At 28.0% G+C, this 23331-nt stretch overlaps 1 protein-coding gene across 1 annotated transcript in view; it reads left to right on the forward strand.

Moving 5' to 3' along the window:
* Positions 1 to 23331, forward strand: part of LOC100197178 (serine/threonine-protein kinase mTOR) — a 141759-nt gene that overhangs the window by 32902 nt on the left and 85526 nt on the right. Inside the window, exons 6-10 of the mRNA XM_065813156.1 lie at positions 9674 to 9883; positions 14803 to 14915; positions 15002 to 15047; positions 16538 to 16680; positions 16794 to 16922. Of these exons, the coding sequence (XP_065669228.1) occupies positions 9674 to 9883; positions 14803 to 14915; positions 15002 to 15047; positions 16538 to 16680; positions 16794 to 16922 (641 nt within the window). The remainder of the gene's footprint in view (positions 1 to 9673; positions 9884 to 14802; positions 14916 to 15001; positions 15048 to 16537; positions 16681 to 16793; positions 16923 to 23331) is intronic.

Genomic DNA, 23331 nt, shown 5'->3' on the forward strand with positions numbered 1-23331 from the left:
GTTAGCAAATCAGCTGTAGAACGAGAAGATCGGAATCCATATTAATGGTCAGAAAGTAAGTTATTAGATTCAAGATGAGAAATTAAGTGTTTGTTAATTAAAGATTCAAAAACCTTGCTTATGATAGGAAGAAGACTTATGGGACGGTAGTTAGACGAATCGGATCGGTCTCCAGAATTTTTGAAGATAGGAATAACAGAAGCCGCTTTCCAGCAGGCTGAAAAGCAAGACTCTGATAAGCACTTGTTGAATAGTTTTGAGAGTATAGATGAAAGCTCCGGAGAACACTTCTGCAAGACAATAACAGGTATGTTGTCCGGGCTACAAGCTGTAGAAGAGTCTAGGAAGGAAATCACTTTAGATACAGATGCTGGAGTAATATGAATGTCAAGCAATTGATCAACCTGTTTGTTGGCAATATCAGGTAGAACGCAACTAGTGGAATCAAGAGATGATATGATGAAAAGTTTTTAGCAAACAATTCGGTTTTGTCTTTAGGTGAGGTGACGAATTCTGAACCATACAAGAGAGGTGGAATTATAGATTTGCCCTTATTATTGATATTATTAAAGATTCTCCAGAAGTCACGAGAGCCTAATTTTTGAGATGAGATACGAGATTTCATGACCTGAGAATAGCAGGTTTTGGCGTTAGACAAAGCTTTTTTACAATTGTTTCTAGCAGTAATAAACAGACTTCTGTTTTCTGGAGAATTGTTTTGCTGATAAATTTGGAAGTAACGGTTTCGATTGGCAATCGCAGCAGCACAGTGTGAAGAAAACTATGGAGGAGAGTGAGGCTTGACCTGGAATCGTCGAGAGGGAATAAAAGGTTCCATGCCAGCCTGAATCCACGAAGTTATGTAAGAAGCACATTTGTCGACAGGAAGACGAAAGATTTCTACCCATCATGAAGAAAATCATGGAAAGAATCCCAGTCACCTTTACTGTAGTTGTAAGAGGTTCGATAATAGGGGGATTCAGGTGATGAAGAAGAATGAGATATTAGTTTTAGAGAGATCAAACTGTGATCAGAAGCACCTAAGGGTGAATGTGGAGAAACTGAGCACTGACTAGGATCAGAAACAAGGCATAAGTCAAGTAGAGAAGGTAAATGATTCGGGTTGTCTGGAAAGCGGGTTGGAAAGTTGACTATTTGAGTTAGGGATTGAGAAAGGCAAAAGTTGTGGGCTTTAATGCCTGCCGAATCACTGACACTAGAGCCAAGCCATTCAGAGTGGTGAGCATTAAAGTCACCAACAACAACTATGTTAGCTGATGGATAAAGAGAGAGGGCTTGGTCAATATGATCAGAAATAACGTCAAAAAGTGTGCAGTCTTGAGATGAAGGAGAGCAATATAGAACAAAGAGAAAGGCAATAGAGTGAAGTGGTGCTAAACGGAAGCACATAAAAGAATAGTCTGTGGATTCAAACCTAGTTTCACGACAAATGGGTGAATTCTTACGAATGTAAATGCCCTGGCCAAGTATGTGACTTATTCTCATTAAAGTCTTTTTTTAGATGACAACTAAAGTAATTTATTAGATATACTTAGATAAAAGAAAATTCAAAAATCTAATTTATTTGGGGGTCTGGTTCCTACTGTTTATTGATAAGAAGTTTAGTACTTAAAAAGAAGTATTTGATTAAATTTGGATTTAAAATAACATTAGTGTAATAGAGTTATAAGGAAAGAGTTCTGATGGTTTGACATAGCATGTATTTGATATCGCATATATATTTAAAGATATATATAAAAAAACGATATATATAAAAAAGATATATATATAAAAAAAAGATATAAAAAAACAGATAAAAACGTTAAAAGCTTCATAACTAAGGTTTTAAAATAAATAAGGTTTTCAAACATATCACCAAAGTATCTCTTTGGTTTTGAAAACATACGCTCATGAGATCTGCTTGTATGCTTATTTGAACAACAATCTTAGTATAACTTTGAAGGATGTGAATAGATAATTCAGTTTAAAATATCAGGATTAGATCTCACTAAAAGAAGGCTATTTACATCTGTAAGCTGTTCTAAATGAAATGTCTTTGGATAAAGAAACTTTAAAAAGTTTCTTATATCTATATTGTTTGCTTTTAGACCTTCTCAGATGAATTGCCAAGGCCATAACCATCATTAAGAATAATTAACTCAGCTGAGTAATGAAGGACTCCATGAAGAGTGTGGTTAATTTGTGCCCATATCATATTGTAATAATGTTAAGTTTAGCATTATTAAACTTTACAAAGTATTACACTGATTTGAGCATACAATAGTAACATGCTATCTTTGTACATAGGAGTGCATAGATCTTTTTTAGTAGATATTAATTCTTCAGAAAAAAATCTTGTGTCTTGCATTATGCATTGGTTCACCAAGTGGTGTTATTTTTTTTTTAAAGCTCAAGTCTATAATCTATGTAACATTAATACAGTAGTTTAAAAAACCAGGTAGTCCAATTTATTAATGAATACTTTTAATGTGCTTTTTAATATACATATGCTTTTTTGATCAGATTTGATTTATGGGATTTTGTGTTGTAAAATCTCCAGTTTTAGAAGGAATGATACCAGCCTCATTCATACATTCTGCACCTCCTAGTCTGCTTATGAGTTAAATTTTAAATTCTTCATTCCATCTTGATTAAAAATTTTGACATTCAAATAATTTTTGCCAAACTGATAACACATTTTTTCTGCATTTAATTCTACTCGTGCATTATCAGTAGTCAGGACAATAAAATCTAGCAAATCTTGATTAGTTTCTGTTTCCGTTTATCAAAAACACACAGTAGTCTTGATGCATTTGGTGAATAATTTTACCAGTGTCATGTTGTTACTATCTCTATGAATATTAGTTTCAGTAGAATTAGACCATTTATTATTATTATTTATTATTGAAACATTTGATTTGCTTTCAATTATTTCTTTTAATTTCATTGATGTTTGTTGTTCTGTGCCATCACAGCTATCCTTAAAACACATTTAATACTCATCACCATCTACTGAAACAAAAGAATCTTTAATTTATATTTAAAACAGAATCAATTATCATTCTTACAAGTTCTTTATATTGAACAGAAACACCTTATGCATCCAAAACATGACTAATTGTAGGGCGCATTTTTTTTCTTCCTTCAAGTAATTCGTTGGTTGTTGGAAAATAGATACCTTTTAAAGCAAAAAAAAAAACTTAATTTTTTCATTTGCTTCCTACTTAGTGTAAGGGAATGCATTAAAACTATGGATTCATTTGTGTTAAAGGTTACTATTGTTTTGATATGGTTTTCAAAAAGTGCATTTCCAACAGGAGCAATAGTCTTATTATTTTCTATATATTTTGTCCTCTACTTCATAAATAATATCTTTTGATGCTTGTGAAAATATAAATACATACTGTTTTTATATAAAATGTTTTTTTTCAGGTGTTTATAATCTTTTTATGCTTTTTCACACACATTTTCAAACTCCTGTGAATTAACTGATAATCCAAACTCTTTAAAAAGTACTTCTTTAATGGGTGAATATGTTATTGAGTTGGGCTGCTTTGTCAACAACTTTGTCAGCTTTAATAAATTGTGTGAAAAAATCTATTTCAGTGGTGCATTTTTAGATTTTTATTTTCCTCCATTACATCCATTTATTACTTTACTTATGTTGAAACACAAAGAAAATAAAATCAAATAATCATGTAAAACTTTTTTCATATATGTAACAATAAATAAAATAATGACGTATTTTCAGAAAAAAAACTGATTCATGGTTCAACTTGTTTAAATCATGTAAGTAAAGAAAGGGGTGCTACCTTGCATCAGTTACCCTTAGAATATTTTAAAAGAAGAAATGCTAATTATTTTTGAAATCTATGCTACAGTAGAGGCAGTTAGCATTTTTGACAAAACTTAAGATTTAATCTGATTTTTTGTTAAAAAAAAACAACACAAATTTACAATAAAATTATAATTAAAACAAATTACTCATTTTAAATTAATTTGTTCAAACGTATATTCCATATCAAATTAAAAACAATTTTACATATGCTCTTTATCAATTTGCATGTTGTTAAAATTATTTTAAATGAAAACCATCTGAATTTACAAAGTTTTTATAGATATATAAAAAACTTGGAAATTAACCTACTTTAAAATTACATATCATCACTTAAAAATTAACTAGAAACATAACTTTTTTTATTTATCCATAAGTTTATCTGGCTTTCTAAATAAATAATTCTAATAGGCATTTTCAAAATTTTTTTTGTCTATTTCCACCTCTGCGTCCACTAAACAATGAAAATCTATTTGTAAGAAGAATTGCTACTATGTCAGTCTATGCTGCTGTATCACTTCTGACACCCTTACTACTGGTTTCAGCAATCAAATAGTTATATGTAAACATTTTTCCACGTCTTGATGTCCATCCATAAAAAAAAATTAGAAGCGTTCATTTTCTATACTTGATTGTCATTTGACTTCTTATACTCATGTGCACATTTAATGCAGCATATATAGCAAAGGATACAAAGCAATGGATACATTTAATTGATTGTTATTGAGCAGCAGTCTCATTAGATTGGCTTTGTCGATTGATTGTTGAACATTTTTATTAAAATTTTCTGGGCAAAAATCTATAAGTTTATTAATACCAGTCAGATATAATCAGCCAGGATTTTATCACTTTAATTAATAATCTTTCCAACTTGACAAAGAGTAGTTTGTTCAGCTATTATAAATGGGGCTGGGTGGTGGGGTTATGATGGATGGTGAATGAAATGCTCTATCATAAAGGCTTCGTATGTATTCTGAAGATGCAAAAGGTTGTCATGTTCACAAAAAATCAAAATCAGTAAAAAATAATTGTCTGACTTGCTTTAAAGAGTATTCTGCCATTCATTGTTATATTGCGACAAACCATTGCAAGAAATTACAAATTCAAATCATCATCAAAGGTAATACTTAATACAAATAAAATAAAGATATTGAAAACTATCTGCAATTAAAAGGAAATGCTTTTTTAAATTAAAGTTTGAAACAGTTGAATTTATAAACCATATATAAATTCAACTGTTTTTAGAAAGGTGCATAAATTAGGTAAATAACATAACCTTTATGAATAAAATGATATTTGAAACATTTAGTATCATTCAGTTGTACAGTTATAATCTTCTAGTTTCAAGTTCCAATCTCCTAATTTTAAGTTCCAGTATCCTTGTATCTCAAATTTGATCTTTAGCTCTGAACATGTTAGTTGATTTATGATCTGCTATATACAAAAAAACTCATGAAAATTAATGACTTGAAACATATTGTTTTTAAGTCTGGCGTCCTGAAGTCCCTGCCGCCATTATACCTAAGGACTTTGGGTTCAAATTATTGTTTCTCTAACCTAAAAGTCTTAATTTTTTTACCAATAGTAGTCCATAATCGTTTTTTATATTATTAGAGCTCCTGATTACCAAAAACAAGGAAGAAGTAATCTTTTTTTAACATTCAAACCCGGAATCCTTTTTGGGACTTCGCATCCCTGATTTAAGGTATGCAAAGCAACATAATAAACTTATGTAAAGCAACATAATAAAATACTCATAAAAAATATTTAGATAGTATTTATCTAAGGTTATTTTAAGTTTTCTATTATCATAAACAGAAAAACAATAAAGAATAATTACAATTTTCATTTGTTCTTCAGTTAAATTAAAATAAAATATAATATATATTAAATTAAATATATTAAATTTAATATATTAAATTTAAATGAATGAGTAAGCAACATTATTCTTTTTATACAAACTTTAATACTTTAATGCAGCTTTGTCACTTACTCAGCAAAGCGATATATTAGCTTTGTTACATACTAAAATTTGTTTGTTATCTAAGTTACATACTAAATAGCAATAACTTTAAATAACAAAAAACTTGTTGAAACTCAAATAAGATGGAGCAAAGCAAATGAAATATACAACACAAAATTTATTAAAAGATTTGCATAAAAAAATTTCAAGAAAAAACTTAATATATATAAAAAACAACATTAAAAAAAAAGCAACCACAATTAAGTTATAAATAACTTTAATGGTTAACAACTTTTTGTTGTTAGTTTTTTTAATTTGGTGCCTCACAGCACCGCTGTATAGATAAGCCCTCCATTTGAAAGAAAGCTAATCCACACCACCATTCTATTGCCACTTATTAAAGGACCTCCTTGAAAAAGGTCTTTAGTTTTGGGAGCAATAATCTTCATAACCACTCCAACTGAGTTCTAAAGAAGTTGACCACTTCAACTGAGTTCTAAAGTTTGTTGACACGTTTTAATTTTAATTTTAATTAGAGTATGAAAGATAACCCTACCAGTTGTATCTATACCCTACAATGAAGTTGAATAAATAAAAAAGAAAATAAAGGTATGATAAAAAGTAAACACATTTACATTTTTTTTATAAAATGAGCCTACCAGTTAGAACTGTATTTGACAAAGATTTTAATGACAATAAAAATAAAAAATTAGGATGTATTTAAAAAAATATGTGATAAAAATATAAATAATGAAAATATTTAAATATAGAAATATATATGATATAAGATAATTATAACAAATAACGACTAAAAAATTAAAGTACCTAGAAAATAAGTGAAGCCTAAAAAGTTACTGTACCAGTAAATGAAATCCTAATAATAATTTTCTAAAGGCAAAATATTGACTGATCATCTTCAGTGCTTTGTCTACACAATGATACATGCTTTTTTATTAAAACATTAAAGATTTAAATACATTTATAGTTATAAACAAAATAAAAAAAATGATATGTCACATTTGGCTAACTAATAATGATACCTTTATTTGCTCTCTTATAGTAGACAAAAAAATTCAACTTTTGTTATAAATTAAATCTTATGTTTTAGACAAAAGTTATATGAAATCCTAAACTTTTTTTATACCTATATAAATATTTATAAAATTTAAACTTTTAACTTCTTCATAATTAAGTAGCTCATCATTATCATTAACTAAAAAGAAATCAAATGAATAAATAAAAATCGCAATTTCTCGATGTACATTAAATCAATTAAATTACACTAAATTAAAATATATTAAATTCAAATTAAAAATATATATATTTTTTAAATCTTCACTTCCAACAAGGCTACAAGCAACTACTAATTAGAGTTACTGGAAGACTACTAATTAGAGTTACTACTAGAGAGTAACTGGAAGAGAAAAGATGAAATTTATTTAGAGCAAGATAATGATTAACAGATGATGATTAACAGATGGAAGAGAAAAGATGAAATTTATTTAGAGCAAGATAATGATTAACAGATGACTTAAAAGATTGCGAACTGAATAAATAAATGCGAATTGAAGGAAAATAAGATAAAGGAAGTGAATTCCAAAGGACTAATGTTTGAGGAAAAAAACGAATAAGAATAAGAATTTTTAGAGCACTTAGGAATAATCACTGTAAATGTATGATACTTAGTTGAATGACGAGTAACATGAGAATGAATTTCAGTGGATGGCACAAGAGACGCTAACTCTTTAGAGCAGTGCCCATTATAGTATTTATAGAAAAAAAGAAAGAGAAGCAACATCATGATAATGTGATAATGGTTGGAGGTTGGCTGCAAGAGCAGGTCCAACTATGTTTACAATGCATTTTTGCACCTTGTCTAAAAGATAAAGGGCATCATTTGAAGATCTGCCCCAGATATAGTAACAGTATTCCATACAAGGACAGATTTGAGATTTATAGAGATAAAGAATAGAATCCTGAGTAAAAAAGTGGCAAGCACAATAAAGAGATGCAACCTTAGCAAATGCTAATAACTTTAGCAGGTGCAATGGGTTTGATATATGGTTTCCAAGAAAGATCGGAAGTAAGAGTTAATCCTAGAAGATGAAGGGTAAATGTCTCATCGAGTACATTACCGTTCATAAATATAGGAAAATCTAGATTATTGCGATAAAGATTAGCTGAATAAAGTTGATTTTTTTCTGAGTTATAGTTCACCAGCCACTAAGAGCCTCATGTTGTAGCAGAAGTAAGATCCTTTTCAAGCTCAAATGCCCCTCCAAGCAATCAGAGAGTGTTGGCTTTTTATCAAGACAAGAATAAATGGTAGTATAATCAGCTTATGGAGAAGACTAGCACACCAAACTTTATTAAAAGCTTTAGAAATATTGCGAGCGATATCTCCACATCTATCTAACGCACAATAAAATCTATCAGTAATTACCCTTAACAAATTAGCTGCAGATCGAAATCCATATTGATGATCAAAAAGTATGTTATTAGATTCAAGAAATTAAACGTTTGTTAATTAAAGACTCAAAAACCTTGCTTATGATAGTAAAAAGACTAATGGGACAGAAGTTAGACGAGTCAGATCGCTCTCCAGAACTTTTGAAAATAGGGATAACAGATGCCGTTTTCCAGCAAAACCTTGAAAACAAGACTCTGATAAACACTTGGTAAAAAGTTTTGAAAGTATAGACGACAGCTCTGGAGAACACTTTTGCAAGACTATAACAGGTTTGTTGTCTGGACCACAAGCTGTAGAAGAGTCAAAGCAGGAAATCACTTTATACACAGAAGCTGGAGTGATATGAAGGTCAGGCAATGGATTAGCCTGTTTGTCAGCTATATCAGGTAGAACGCTACTAGTGAAATAAAGAGATGATATTGATGAGAAGTTCTTAGGATTGCAATTTAGCTTTGTCTTTAGGTGAGGTGACAAAATCTGAACCATACAAGAGAGGTGGAATAACAGAGTTGCCCTTATGATAGATACTGTTAAAGATTCTCCAGGAGTCACTTTTTATACTTATGTTTAATAAGGTTTATTCAAACTGCAAATTCTATAACAATTTAGCTATTAAAAAAACAAAATAGATTATTGCAAAATTAAAATAAAAAATAAAAAAATAAAGATAGAAACTGCATAGATAAAATAAAAATAACTTGAAAATAAATGCAAATCTTTATTATTACTCATTTTTCCTTCATCTGCATTATTTCCTTCATCATTACTCGATTTTCCATCAGTGCTATTATTCATTTTTACAAATCAGTAATAAAAAATTAATAATCACCAATGACTAAATTTATATAAAAAATGTAGATACTAAATACAAAACAAAGATTTCAAAAAATTACACAAATTTTGACTATTATCTTTTTAGATTTTTTTTTTAAACTTTTTTAATATTATTACTCAAGATTTTAAACGTTATCAAGATTTATTTTTTAAGAAAATCTAAATATTGATATCATTCTATTGATGATAATTAGTTACATATTTACACAAAAACCTACCTTGATAGTCTTTTTAAAATATTGATTACTAACTAGTAATCAGTATTTTGTATTAGCTAATGAAATAGCTAAAAAAACTTATTTTAGATTTAGCATTATGTATTTAGTTTTATTACATTATCAAGGCCAATGACGCAGGGGGACCAGAGTGTTCATGCCCCCACTTTTTTTGTTAAGGATGTTTTTATTTTTTATTTATTTATTAATTTTTTTTTTGTTACATTTTTCAAGATATAGAGATTCCTAAAAATTGACAATTGTTCCCTTCCAACCTCCTTCCCCACCTACTCTTTACACACTGGTTGACCCTGATTATAATCTAATTTATCTTATTAATATAATTTTTATTAAAGAGGTTAAGACAGCAAATGGAAGAAGTCTATGGAGATAAAACCTCTCAAGAGATATATAGTCGAGATATACCATGGTCAAAATCATCTCGTTTCCTTTCTCACCAAGCTCATCCAATTCAACTCTCATTCATGCCACTAAATGTTGGGCATCAAATTCCAATATCTCAAAGTCGATACTGCAAAGAGTTCATGGAAACTCACTTTGATGATGTAGGTTATTTGTTTTTTATAAAAATATTTAGTGTAGTTTTTTGAAGAGTCCCTAACTTCTCTGACATGTTTTTGAAAATTTTGCTTGCTTTGTAGTTAGTATTTAACTGCTATTATTTTGAACTTTTTAAAATAATACAAGAAAACTTGATTAGTTACAAGTTGTGATGACTTGTATTATTACAAGTAACTATGGTGATCACATATTTTTATTAACATGGTGATTTTTGGGATTTTTGATAGCAAAATCAAAAAACAATTTAAAAGAAACAAATTTAGTTAAAAGAGTTAAAAATAAACAAAAAACAAAATTTTTAAGATTACTTTTGTAGAAAACTTTAAAAATTTGATGAAGCTGTTTGATTCATTAACTGACAGGTTATAGGTTTTTAATTTTTTCATTTCATTTTTTTCTGAAAGTTAAAAAGTTTCTGAATAAGAATTAAAAATTAAAAAAATTTTGCAATTTTAGAAGTTTGCATAAATGTTGAATTTTTTGCAATTTTAGAAATTAATACATTAAAAATAAAAAAGGACCATTATCAATTTAGTAATCTTTAAAAATCAGAGTTTGTGTATACAATTGGTTTTACTAAATTCTTTTTAAAATATTAACAAAGAATGTTTGGAAGTATTTCTTAACTCTTAGGCTTGGATAAGCATAGATATCTATAAGAACTAACTCAAAGAAGTATCATTTGTCAATTGTGCGGGTCATTTTAAAAGTTCTTTTTAAAATAAAAGTTTTTTAAAATCAATAATTTAAAAATAAGTAAAAGTTGTAAAATTTCAAACCTTAAAAATAAAAATTTATTGCAATTGGTACTTACTGTATCAGAGTTTGTATAGTTTTAGGGATCAATAGGGGTATTAACATGAGATTTTATTAAGTGAGGGCTTCGATTTTATAAAAAGAATATATTAAATAAGATAAAATTATTATGTTAAATAAAATAAATACAGTTATATTTAGAAAACTGCTGAGTGTTATATTAGTTTTATATGTAAGTTTGTCATTTAAAAAAAAAGTTTGCTAAAATTCAATGAACACATCCAAGTTAATAATTAAAATTCTTTAGCCTGGATTTTTCAATTGTTTTTATGAAATAGATTTTAATATAAAAAATGTTTTAATCAACATTTAAACCCCAGTAATGAAATACTTTTCTAATAACTTTAGAATTATATTAAATCTTAAGTCATATATATATATATATATATATATATATATATATATATATATATATATATATATATATATATATATATATATATATATATATATATATATATATATATATATATATATATATATATATATACATATATATATATATATATATATATATATATATACATATATGTATGTGTATATATATATATACATACATATATATATATATATATACATACATATATATATATATATATATATATATATATATATATATATATATATATATATATACATATATGTATGTGTATATATATATATATATACATACATATATATATATATATATATATATACATACATATATATATATATATATATATATATATACATATATATATATATATATATATATATATATATATATATATATATATATATATATATATATATATATATATATATATATTTATAATAAATAGATCAATAAATAAGTAAGATGAAAAAAAACAACTTTTTTACGGATAGATTAAAGCACATATACGTAAATCTATATGTGCTTTAATCTATCCGTAAAAAAGTTATTTTTTTTCATCTTATTTATTTATTGATCTATTTTGTGATTGTTTCACTTTATATTGATCACTCTCAAATCGAAAAAGAGTTGAATATTATTACATAATCAAAACAACAATATATATATATATTTTTTTTATTTTTTGTAATTCACCTCCCCAAGGCCAAGAAGGCCACTACAGATGAGGAGGCTACTTGTGGTTATAACCCTCTCCCAACTCTGTGCCTCCGAAATATAAATCTTGACAAACAAGGCTGCTGCGCAGAGAAACAAGAGAAACAAGTATCTTCAACTGGAGGATCTTCTCTACTGACATAGCCAGCAATATTAACCAAACGCATTTTAATTTCTTTAGATAAATCATTTTCAATAATTGGAAGATTATGAAAAACATTAAACAAAGTATCATCTTGCATTACATAATTACATTTGTCACACAAATGGCTCGACGAAGATTCTAAATCATTAACAATGATACCAATATTCAATCAAAGTTTTGTTTTTTTAATGTCAACTTTTTGCAATTTTTGCTGAACATTTATAAAATAGGTACCACTTGATCCTTTTCAAAGTTTTCCAAATGCTTTTTCAACAGGATCACTAATAAAATGTCCAAGACAAACATACTTATGACTTGTAAATAGTAAATGTTTTACTAGTTCAGCCATTCCATGACACATATGAGAAAAAGCATGTGAGGTATCTTTAGTTAAATGTTTAATTCTTTGACCTTGTTTATCAGGTGCCATTTTTTCAACCATATCAGCCAAATTTAAAAGAAAGTTAATCAGCTTATTATTGTTTGATGAAAAAACTGCACGATATTTATCTCTAGTACAGATATCCTCATAAAGCAGCTAAAGTCTCATCACAAAATACTCTTAAACAAGTTGACACATTTTGACGTTCAATTGGTTTAGAAAAAATTGCAGTTTCATTAAGTTTAGACAATTTTATAATAGAATCTTTTTCAAATTGAAAAAGCTTTTTAAGATCTGATCATTTTGCAGTTCTTGAAATACCTTCATAAGTAAAACAGAGTTCTTGGCATTTTTGTGTGAGCCAATTGTTGCGAATAGATTTTATTAAATGAACAAAGTCATACAGAAGAAAAATGTTATCATTAGTGCACCTATTATTATGTAGATTAAACATTCCCAAAAACTTTTTATTTACTTTGTTATTGTCACAAATAATAGCAACAACAGAACCACTGCAATTTTTTATTGTTTCAATTGTTTGCATTGCATTGCATTGTTTGATCATATTGAAAACTAGCACCTAAACCTGTTACTGGCAAAGCCTTATACAAAAACTGTTTTCCACCAAGTAATGAACAAATCATTAAACCCAAAACTGTTTTTGCCAATTCATATGGGGAGTTTACAGATTTACAAAAAATATTACCTCCTTGATATGTTAACTGTGGTTTAACATAAATTTCATCAATTAGTAAGATTACCTGTCTTTGAGAAATAGAACATTTATCAAAATCTCCAGCATTTCTAACTTTAGATATCAATTTTGTCATCAGCGATATACTTGGTAGTTCATAATCATCACGTAAGAAAGAATAAAGAGTTCTTGACAATGAAAAGTATTCAAACACCCTAGTAACCATATCAGGAGAATATTTTTTTCCCCAATGAACACTAATGAGTTCATACTTGACATTTGTTCCATAATAATACTTTTCTTGTGATCAATTGGTAAATAATTCAGATAGTGTATAGCAGCATGGAGCCAACTAAAACAGTCAATATTATTCATATGGTTGTAAGAAAAAGGTTTTATGGTACACTTAACACCACAGTGGTAGCTATCAAAGTATAAATTATTTTTTATTTTCAAAATAAACTTTGGAACACCCAAGTCGCCGGATGTATCAGCAGATTGAAGATGTAAATAGTTTTCATCAATATTTGATATTATCGAAAATGGAAAAGATGTAGTTTTAGACATTATTTTATTACACAAATCTTCAAAGGATGAAATTTTGTCAGCCTTTAAAAAATCCTCCATTTCATCAGTAACAATATTTCTTAAAGATGGCAATGACTTAGTTGTTGATCTTGGCGGTGCATGTGGAGTCGTAGTTTGAGTTGGATTTGCACAAGAAAATACAGATGGCGGATTAACTTTCCATAAACTAAAACTTTTTCATAATCTTTTATGAAAAAGTTTTAGTTTATGGAATTTTTTCACGAGGTATAGCACTTATCCATCTTTTTCGTTCATCTGCACTTTTTTTATTTAGAAGGCGAAAAACTTTTACAGACTTTGTAACATCGTAGTTACCTCTGTACCCAGTGACACAACTCTTAAAACCCATATTATTACACTCTAATTATTTAGCTCTAAAAATAAAGCAAATTTAATATACATGTAAGTGAAATTTATCACATAATAAATTAAAAGATCACGTTCTTTCTCTGGAATGCGCCATATTACAAATGTATATTTAAATAGACTCGCCTACAGTTTATATAAAAGCCGTAGGTTTACTCGGCCTGCCAAATGTATATATATATATATATATATATATATATATATATATATATATATATATATATATATATATATATATATATATATATATATATATATATATATATATATATATATATATATATATATATGTATATATGTATATATATATATATATATATATATATATATATATATATATATATATATATATATATATATATATATATGTATATATGTATATATATATATATATATATATATATATATATATATATATATATTGTGTATATATATATATATATATATATATATATATATATATATATATATATATATATATATATATATATATATATAAACAAAGGAATAAAATGAGTTCTGACATCAAAACAAAAACAAAACAATTTGAAGTAGAAAATTGGTTAATCATTGTCGAACTAAGACTAAGACTAATAATTTTTAATGATAAGAAGACTTTACAAAACTTTATAAAATGACAAATAAATGCTTTGTAAAAAATATGCAAAACTTTGTAATTAATATGTTTTGCATAAATATTGCATATTACTAAGTAACAATGATTGAAAAATATTTAAATAAATTTTTTTGTAAAATAATAAACTTTCTTTAAATATTTTTTAGTTTTTCTATTTAATGAACAACTTTTTTTCTGTTTAGGTTTGCAATGCTGTCCTTGGCCAGAGATCATTTAAGAGTAGTCTTGTCCAACACACGTTGCTCACTTTCCTCCCTCAGCTAGCTGCTTTTAATTCCAAATCATTTAAAAAGACGTATAAGTTTTCTATTGACTTGTTTTACATTTTACTTGATGCAAGAAAAAAACTTGTTTAATTATAAAGATTATGTATCAATTTAGGTACTTTAAGGCAACAATTTCTCACATGATCAATACTTTAAAAAAGGTTGGTATATATAGTTTTTCCCCTAATTTGGTTTCGTTCTTAAGCTGATATTTTTTTAAAGGGCTTCCTCAAAGTTACATGTAATTTTTTCGCTAACGCAGCATTAAGCAAATAATCTAACTTAATTGAACTAACAAAATATTGAATATTTATTAGTTTTATAAAAAAAAAATTATATTGAAAAATCTTTATGGTTCACTTTATTATTTCTATGACTTAGCAGATATGAAAACATTTCTAAATGGAATATAAAATTAAAAAGCTCTAAATGAAAAAAAAAAAGATAAAAAAATGAAGAATTCTAAATAGAATATAAACTAGAAGAAAAAGTATGATATTTTTCAACTTGTAATTTTCAATGGCAGAAAAAAAACAACCTATTTTCAATAATTTGATTTAGTATTTTATTTACAACTTATCACTTATATTTATTATTATGAACTAATTGCTATTAATCATTTAACCATTTTTTTAGATGCAGGCATATTCAACATTATCTGCATTTTAGCATATATTTTATATATGAGCATATATTTGAAAATTGTATTATGTTTAAGAAGACATAATGTCTAAGGTTAATAGTTTAATGACCTTAATCCTTAATTAAGCATAAAATTTTTGTTTTATTCAACCAAATGTTTGTGTTTAAAAATTTATTTTTTCTATTATTTAAGGCTAAGCAGTGTATTAAATAATTACTTTATTTGTCATAAAGTAATTATTTTTTTGAATTTTAAAATTTGTAAAAATAATCAAAGAATAAATAAAAATAAGAAGCATTTCCCAAAGTTATTCAATATGAAAACTTTTCTAGTTAAAATTTATGGAAACTGTTCTGGTTTAAAAGTGACTTCTGCTAATTAATAAGACTGAAAATAGTATATGAAATTATTATTTTATATGTTTTAGAATGAGTAATTAACTTATGGGTTTATTATTAATTTTTTATTGCTGTGTACATATTAATTTACTTAGCTATTTAATAAAAAAGGGCTTAACTATAAATCTTTAAATTCATACTTTTTATAGAAACCATTTTAATGATAAAATCAAATTAATAATTTGTTTTAATTATTTTGAGTTTAAATAAGAAATTAATATTAAAAAAACAAATCAAATATTTTAAAAATTTGAGTTTTCGTTTTAATAGTTTGGCTAATTTTTAATAAATTAAAATACTGCAAAACTAAATTAACAAAAGAACATAAATTAAATTTTAAATTGTTTATTAAAAGTCTTCATCTTGTTGAAATCATTCCAAAATCTTTAAATAGTTAAGGTAAAATTATCTTAAAATTATTTTGAATTTTTTTTTTATAATTGAAGTTATATATCTCTCTCAACTCTTTAACTCAGAAACATGATTTAATGAACAAGGCTGCTGAACAGAGAAATAAATTTTATTTATAATTTTTTATAAATATACATGTTCCTAAATCAATAAATGTCAATAAATTCAATTTTTTCACTCAAATACATAATTTTTTAAGGATCGTGAAAAGTCCACAGCATTTGAAGCTATAGGATTGCTAGCATTGGCATTAAAAAACGATATAGCTGCAGGCTTGACAGAATGGAAAAGTGTTCTTGAACATATCAAGCTTTTGTTAAGTAATAAGGAGCCACTTAACAGGTTTTTTTAACATTTACTATTACAGTAATTTAGTTACAAACTTGATTTACCTGCATGTAGCACCTAAGATTTGGTCTTATACATTTACCATCAATGTTTTTAAATTTCTTTAGACGACGAACAACACCCATTGATTCTATGGTTTTTGCTTGTGTTAGTATGACTGCAAGAGCCTTTGGTCCGAAATATTTTACTAAAGAAATTCAAGATATCATCATACTAATGCTTAGTGCTGGTTTAAGGTAACATTGTAGTAGTTTATATACAAGATTTATGTTAGGTGTAAGGTAACAGAGTCAATAATTTATATACAAGATTTATGTTAGGTGTAAGGTAACATTGTAGTAGTTTATATACAAGATTTATGTTAGGTGTAAGGTAACAGAGTCAATAATTTATATTCAAGATTTATGTTAGGTTTAAGGTAACAGAGTCAGTAATTTATATACAAGATTTTTGTAAGGTTTAAGGTAACAGATTCAATAATTTATATACAATATTAATGAATAAATAATAATAAAAGTTAAAATAAAAAATAAAAGAGTTAGCAGAGTTAACAGAGTTATAAATTTATTTTTAAAATTTATGTTATACTTTTTAAAATAAGGTGTTGGTTTTTTTTTATATATATTTTTTATTTTTGTTTATTATTTATATATATGATTTTTTATATTTGCTTTTTTTTATATACAGCTACATAAAATAGTGTTATCAACAGTTTAAAGAATATTTTTTGTTGATATTTTTTACACATTAAAACACCTGTCAATGAACATAATGTTTTTGTTGACATTTTTTACACATTAAAACACCTGTCAGTGAACATAATGTTTTTGTTGATATTTTTTACACATTAAAACACCTGTCAATGAACATAATGTTTTTGTTGACACTTTTTACACATTAAAACACCTGTTAACATAATGTTTTTGTTGACATTTTTTACACATTAAAACACCTGTCAGTGAACATAATGTTTTTGTTGATATTTTTTACACATTAAAACACCTGTCAATGAACATAATGTTTTTGTTGACATTTTTTACACATTAAAACACCTGTCAGTGAACATAATGTTTTTGTTGACATTTTTTACACATTAAAACACCTGTCAGTGAACATAATGTTTTTGTTGACATTTTTTACACATTAAAACACCTGTGAACATAATGTTTTTGTTGACATTTTTTACACATTAAAACACCTGTCAGTGAACATAATGTTTTTGTTGACATTTTTTACACATTAAAACACCTGTGAACATAATGTTTTGTTGACATTTTTTACACATTAAAACACCTGTGAACATAAAGTTACCAGCTTAATCATTGTTATACTCTTAACATTTGATATTAGCAAATTACAGCAAAACAATAATTTATGAATATTTGCTATTGTTTTGATGACATAATATTTTTTCATAAATTTATGATAAGTTTTTATTGATCATTTGACTATTTATAATTCCATAATCATGATTCATATTTTTTACTTAACTTGGTTTTTTGCATTGTTTTTGTAAAATAACAATGTAATCATATTAATATTTTCCAGAAAATACATTTCCTAGATATAAATGCATCTTCTTTTATATAAATACATCTTCTATACATAAATACATCTCCTATATATATACATCTCCTGCATATAAATACATCTCCTATATATAAATACATCTCCTATATTTAAATATATCTCTTATATTTAAAAACATTTGCTATATATAAATACATATCCTATATATAAATACATCTATATATTAATACATCTTCTATATATACCCTAAATTAACATACTGTATAATTACTCAACAATAAGATATTCTTATTTTATTTGGTATTAACATTTTAACATCTAGAAATTTAAGATTGTTTATAGCGTATAGATTAAGCTTCTGCATTACGAAGATTTTACTTCGAAAAAACTTCAAGAATCGAAGTATTTTTCGAGCTTCGAATTTCGAAGTTTAAAAATATGGACTTTGAAAACACGGAATTCGATTTTTTCGAAGTTGAACAAAATGGTCCTTATAATTGCGTATACAATTAAAGTATTTCGAAGTAATGAAATTCGAATTTTAAATTTTTGAAGTTTATATTTTCAAAGTTCAATTTTTTTTCAAAGTTTTTTTAATTAAAAGTTTACTATTTTTTGTTTATTGCACATTGTATATTGAAAAAAAACTGATTAATTTTGAAATATTTTTGTTACGTAAATAATTTTTATATTAAAGTTAATATCAAGGTTGGCAACGGTTGGAGCGGTGTTTTTTAGAAATGAGTAGCCGTTGGTATCAATTTTGTTTACCATTTCATTAAAGTGATTTTTTTTTTTTTATATATTAAATTTAATTAGGAGTTTTTCGAGTTTTATTGTAATATTGTTGTAACCAATGAAAAGAAATTTGTAAAATGTTCAACTTAGTTTTTAAAGTACAATCAAAGTATTTCGAAGTAATGAATTTGAATTTGAATTTTTCAAAGTTTATATTTTCAAAGTTTAATAAATGTTTAGCAGATAGTATGGTTTGTTGAGCACTAATTTATAGTTCTAGATTTAGTAAATACAAGTATTTAACAAAAACAATAATTTACGACTTTAGCTGATTAAATATCAGAGTAAATAAAAAAATATTCAATATTTAGTTGTGAATAGAAACATTTAGTTGTGCAACTTAAAAAAAAACTTCTCTACAAGTTAAAAAATGGCTCCTTCAACAAAATCATTGTGGAAAAAGTTTGATAAAATTAAGGCCTATGATGACGCACCTCCAGGTGAGCGTGATCCTTCTGGAAAGTGTAAGGAATGCGGAAGAATTCTAAAAATAAAAAACTCATCAATTGGCGCTTTAAGGTCTCATTTAAAGTGTCACAAAGGAATTCTTGCAGGAGTGGTAGCCTCTGAGCTAGCAGAAACTGAGCAAGATGACGCGAATTCACTGGAACTTCACCGAGCTTTGGTTGATGTGGACGAATATGAAAAGAACCGTGATAGTAAGAAAATTTAAAATACAGGCGGCCCTTGCTATGTGCGATCTTCTTATTTAGCTTTAGATGCTCTTAAATAAAGTTTAACTGTTTCAATTTAATTTTTTTCAGATTTCATCAACAGTCCATCAAACAACACTTCTCTGAAAACACACAAACAGAAGAAGTTGTTGCCAGCCTAATCCACACCTAACAATTCAATTGTTGGATACTTTCAGCCCAAAGTTTCAATTTTTGATAAGTGCCAACTTGACTATGATTTCGACCTACTTGAGCTGTTGGTGAGCTGTTCCCTCTCATTCAACATTGTTGAGACAGAAGGATTCAAAAAGTATGCGGCCAAAAGGGAACCCAGGATAACGGTCAAGTCTGCAACAACTTTTTCAAGGTGTGTGTGTGTGTAAAATTCTTTCCTAGTACAGCATGCTGCTGTCAAAAGTTACTGCTGTAAAAACGTTTGCATGGATAATTGTAATTTGAATTGAAACTCTGGCATCGTATGTATTTAATTGGTTATTATTATTTTATTTTTTAGGCAAAAACTCCCATTGCTTTATGGACAGGTAAAGCAATAGATTTCTGAGGAATTGGCTTGAGAACTCAATGACTGTGAAGGCCTTGGGGCTTCAACAGACATGTGGACAAGCAGAAGCAACGATTCTTACATATCTGCAACACTTCATTTCGTCAACAAAAACTTTGATCTTAAAAAGTTTGTTCTTACTTGCCAGCCATTTAGTGGCCAACATACAACTGCAGTCTTAGCCAAAGCTTTGGATAAGGTTATGCAAACAGACCTTTCTTTTCTCATAGCCAGCACTCAAAGGATTGCTGTGCACGATTCAGCAGCTAATATAAAGGCTGCAATTCCAAAAACAGTAGAGATTACAGACTCTGCTTTGCGCTGATCACTTGATTAACTTAGTGCTGCAAAAAGGCAATGAAAAGAAAATTTTTAAGTCTTCAAGCCACAATGGGACTTCCCAATCTTCTGAGGAAGACGACAATGACATTTACAAAACAATCAAACAAGCCCAGGATCTCTCTGCAAAGGTTCACAGAAGTTCAAATTGTCAAAATGACATTAAAAAAAAGTGTCAAGAAAATGAAGGTAATATTAATAATATTTTTGTCTAATATTGAAACTTTTGTTACACGATAACTTTATATTTAATATTTATTTATATATATAGATCATAAACCATAAGTCTGAACTCGATATTGTTTCTTTGCATATATAATATTATTACAACATATAATAAACTAATACAACATGTTCGTTCTTCGAGCGCCACTATACAACTTCCTCTCTCTCTTCCACTTAATTAACTCACTCTCTGACTGTCTCTGATTCTCTCCAACTTTCTCTGACTGTCACTCTACTGTTTTATATATTTCTAGGACGTTAGACGCGTCTCAGTTCGTAAACAAGTTGTTTAGTAACCATCGTTTCTTGGCGCTTTTGTTGAGTGAATTGTTTGTTTATATCTTCTTTTTGTGCACGCTTGAGTGAGTATGGTTATTATCTACACACTTGAGTGGCTAAGGTTGTTACCTTCGTAACATTACTTATGGAAAAAGGGAAAAGTCCGTCCTCGGACTCAGATTCAAAATCATTGCTAAACAGCATCATTGCAAAACAGCAACATCAAAACATCATCGTAAAAAAAAAATCATTGCTAAACGGCATCATTGCAAAACAGCAACATAAAAAATCATCATAAAAATCATTGCTAAACAGCATCATTGCGAGACAGCAACATAAAAACATCATCATAAAAATCATTGCTAAACAGCATCATTGCGAAACAGCATTATTGGGAAGCAGCAACATAAAAAAAAATCATTGTAGTAAAACGTCATCGTAGAAATCATTGCTAAACAGCATCATCGCGAAACTGTGTCATTGCGAAACAGCAACATTATTGTACACCATCATCTTAGAAATTCATTGTAATGAACTACAGGAAACATCTTCACCGTAGGGAACTTGTGGTGGTTGGGGCGTCTTAATTCCCATCTAGGACTCTTGGTCAAAGATCCTGCCATTACTGTAGAATAGTATTTCTACTTTGTCGTATCAATCTTACAAATTGGACATTTGCATCCACGTAAGGGGTGTTTATTCTTTCTTGGGGACGTTGACCAATCCTGACATAGTGGTTCTTCTACGAGTATATTTTCCGAGGGTATTTTCCTAAAAGGCTTTAAGCAAGGGAGAGCGTAAATCCAGTTTGGTTTATTTAATATCAGGTATATTATCATGAGAAAAACTGCTGCCCACAAAATTGATCCACTTATTCCGCCAACAAATTTCTTGAAAAAAGAGCCCGTACCTTCTACTACATCTTTTAGGGCTCCTCTGACAGCTTTAAAGTGAGTCTTTAATGACACCTCCGATAGCCTTTATTATCTGACTTCCCCCGCTTGCCGTGGCTTGAAGGCGCTTCCAAGGGTGGTACCGATACCTGCTAGAACATCACCTCCGTTAGTATCAGTAATAGTTTTGAGCGTTTGAATAGTATCGTGAGTACCAGATATCAACTGTAGAACTGTGTAAGGGGAGAGCCGTTGTGGTCTCTCAACCAAAATTTCTTTGCTGTACCCTCGTATCCGGCGGATAGGATTCTTGGAAGATGGCAGAACATGGTCAAGTTAAGTTTCTACAATTTAACTCGCCCTGTGTCCATTACATCGTATATTGTGTTTAGCTTTGGGTCCTGTAGGTATGTGTGTTTGGGTCTCAATTCACATGGTATTCGGGGACTAGTTTGTATTAATCTTCTATCATTAACTTCTAGGAAGTAAGTTTTGTTTGATCGAGGTAGTGTGATTGGAAAATGTTCAAAACATGTGTTGCCTATTTTTCTATTATAACGGATAGCGTAGCTACTGTAATTTTTGCATTTGGATATAAACAAGGCATCTCCAGCTTGTTTGACAGTCATACCTGGGGACTGGTGAACCCATTCGGCTGATGAAGTTGGGAACTGCCCAATCATCTACCGTTGGATTTGAGCAATCTCCGTTTGTAGAAAACATAACTGTTCCCAGGTATTTATTAAGTTCATTCTTTGATTCATACCTGCCACCGCAATATGAGCTTCCAGAAGGGCGACTGCTGGATCTTGACCCAGTCGTTGTGAGTAATTTGCAGCGGCAGCTTTATATTGTTCAAAAATATCCTCAGGCAATGTGGGATTTTTTAATAGCATTCCATTATCAAGAGTAAGTACTTGGCCTTGTTGCTCGGATAGCTGTACTGCTCCTCCCACTTTGAGATTTCGAATTAAAACAAAATTGCCAATATGTTCAATTGTGTAATTCCCTAACTTTTCCATCACTTTTTCGTTACGTTTAGTTTGTACCCAAACTATTATAGATTCCGGCCATTCTCCTGGAATACATTTACCCAAAAAGAAATAACAAGAACTTTTTGTCACATATTGTTCAATAACCACAGGTCGTCCTGTGATTTGTCCTGTATAAACTTTCATGTAAAAATGTTTAAATTCAGCGGTTTTTGTACGCATCCAAGCGCAATGATATTGGTCAGACAGCACGGTTCTCCATATTGTAGGACTAATTTCTTGTAATGCACCATATACTGATATTTTGGTGTTCATTGCTGACAGACACTCTCCAGGTGTTACTTTTATTTTCT

This window comes from Hydra vulgaris, chromosome 12 (assembly GCF_038396675.1).
Source record: "Hydra vulgaris chromosome 12, alternate assembly HydraT2T_AEP".
NCBI classification, from domain to species: domain Eukaryota; kingdom Metazoa; phylum Cnidaria; class Hydrozoa; order Anthoathecata; family Hydridae; genus Hydra; species Hydra vulgaris.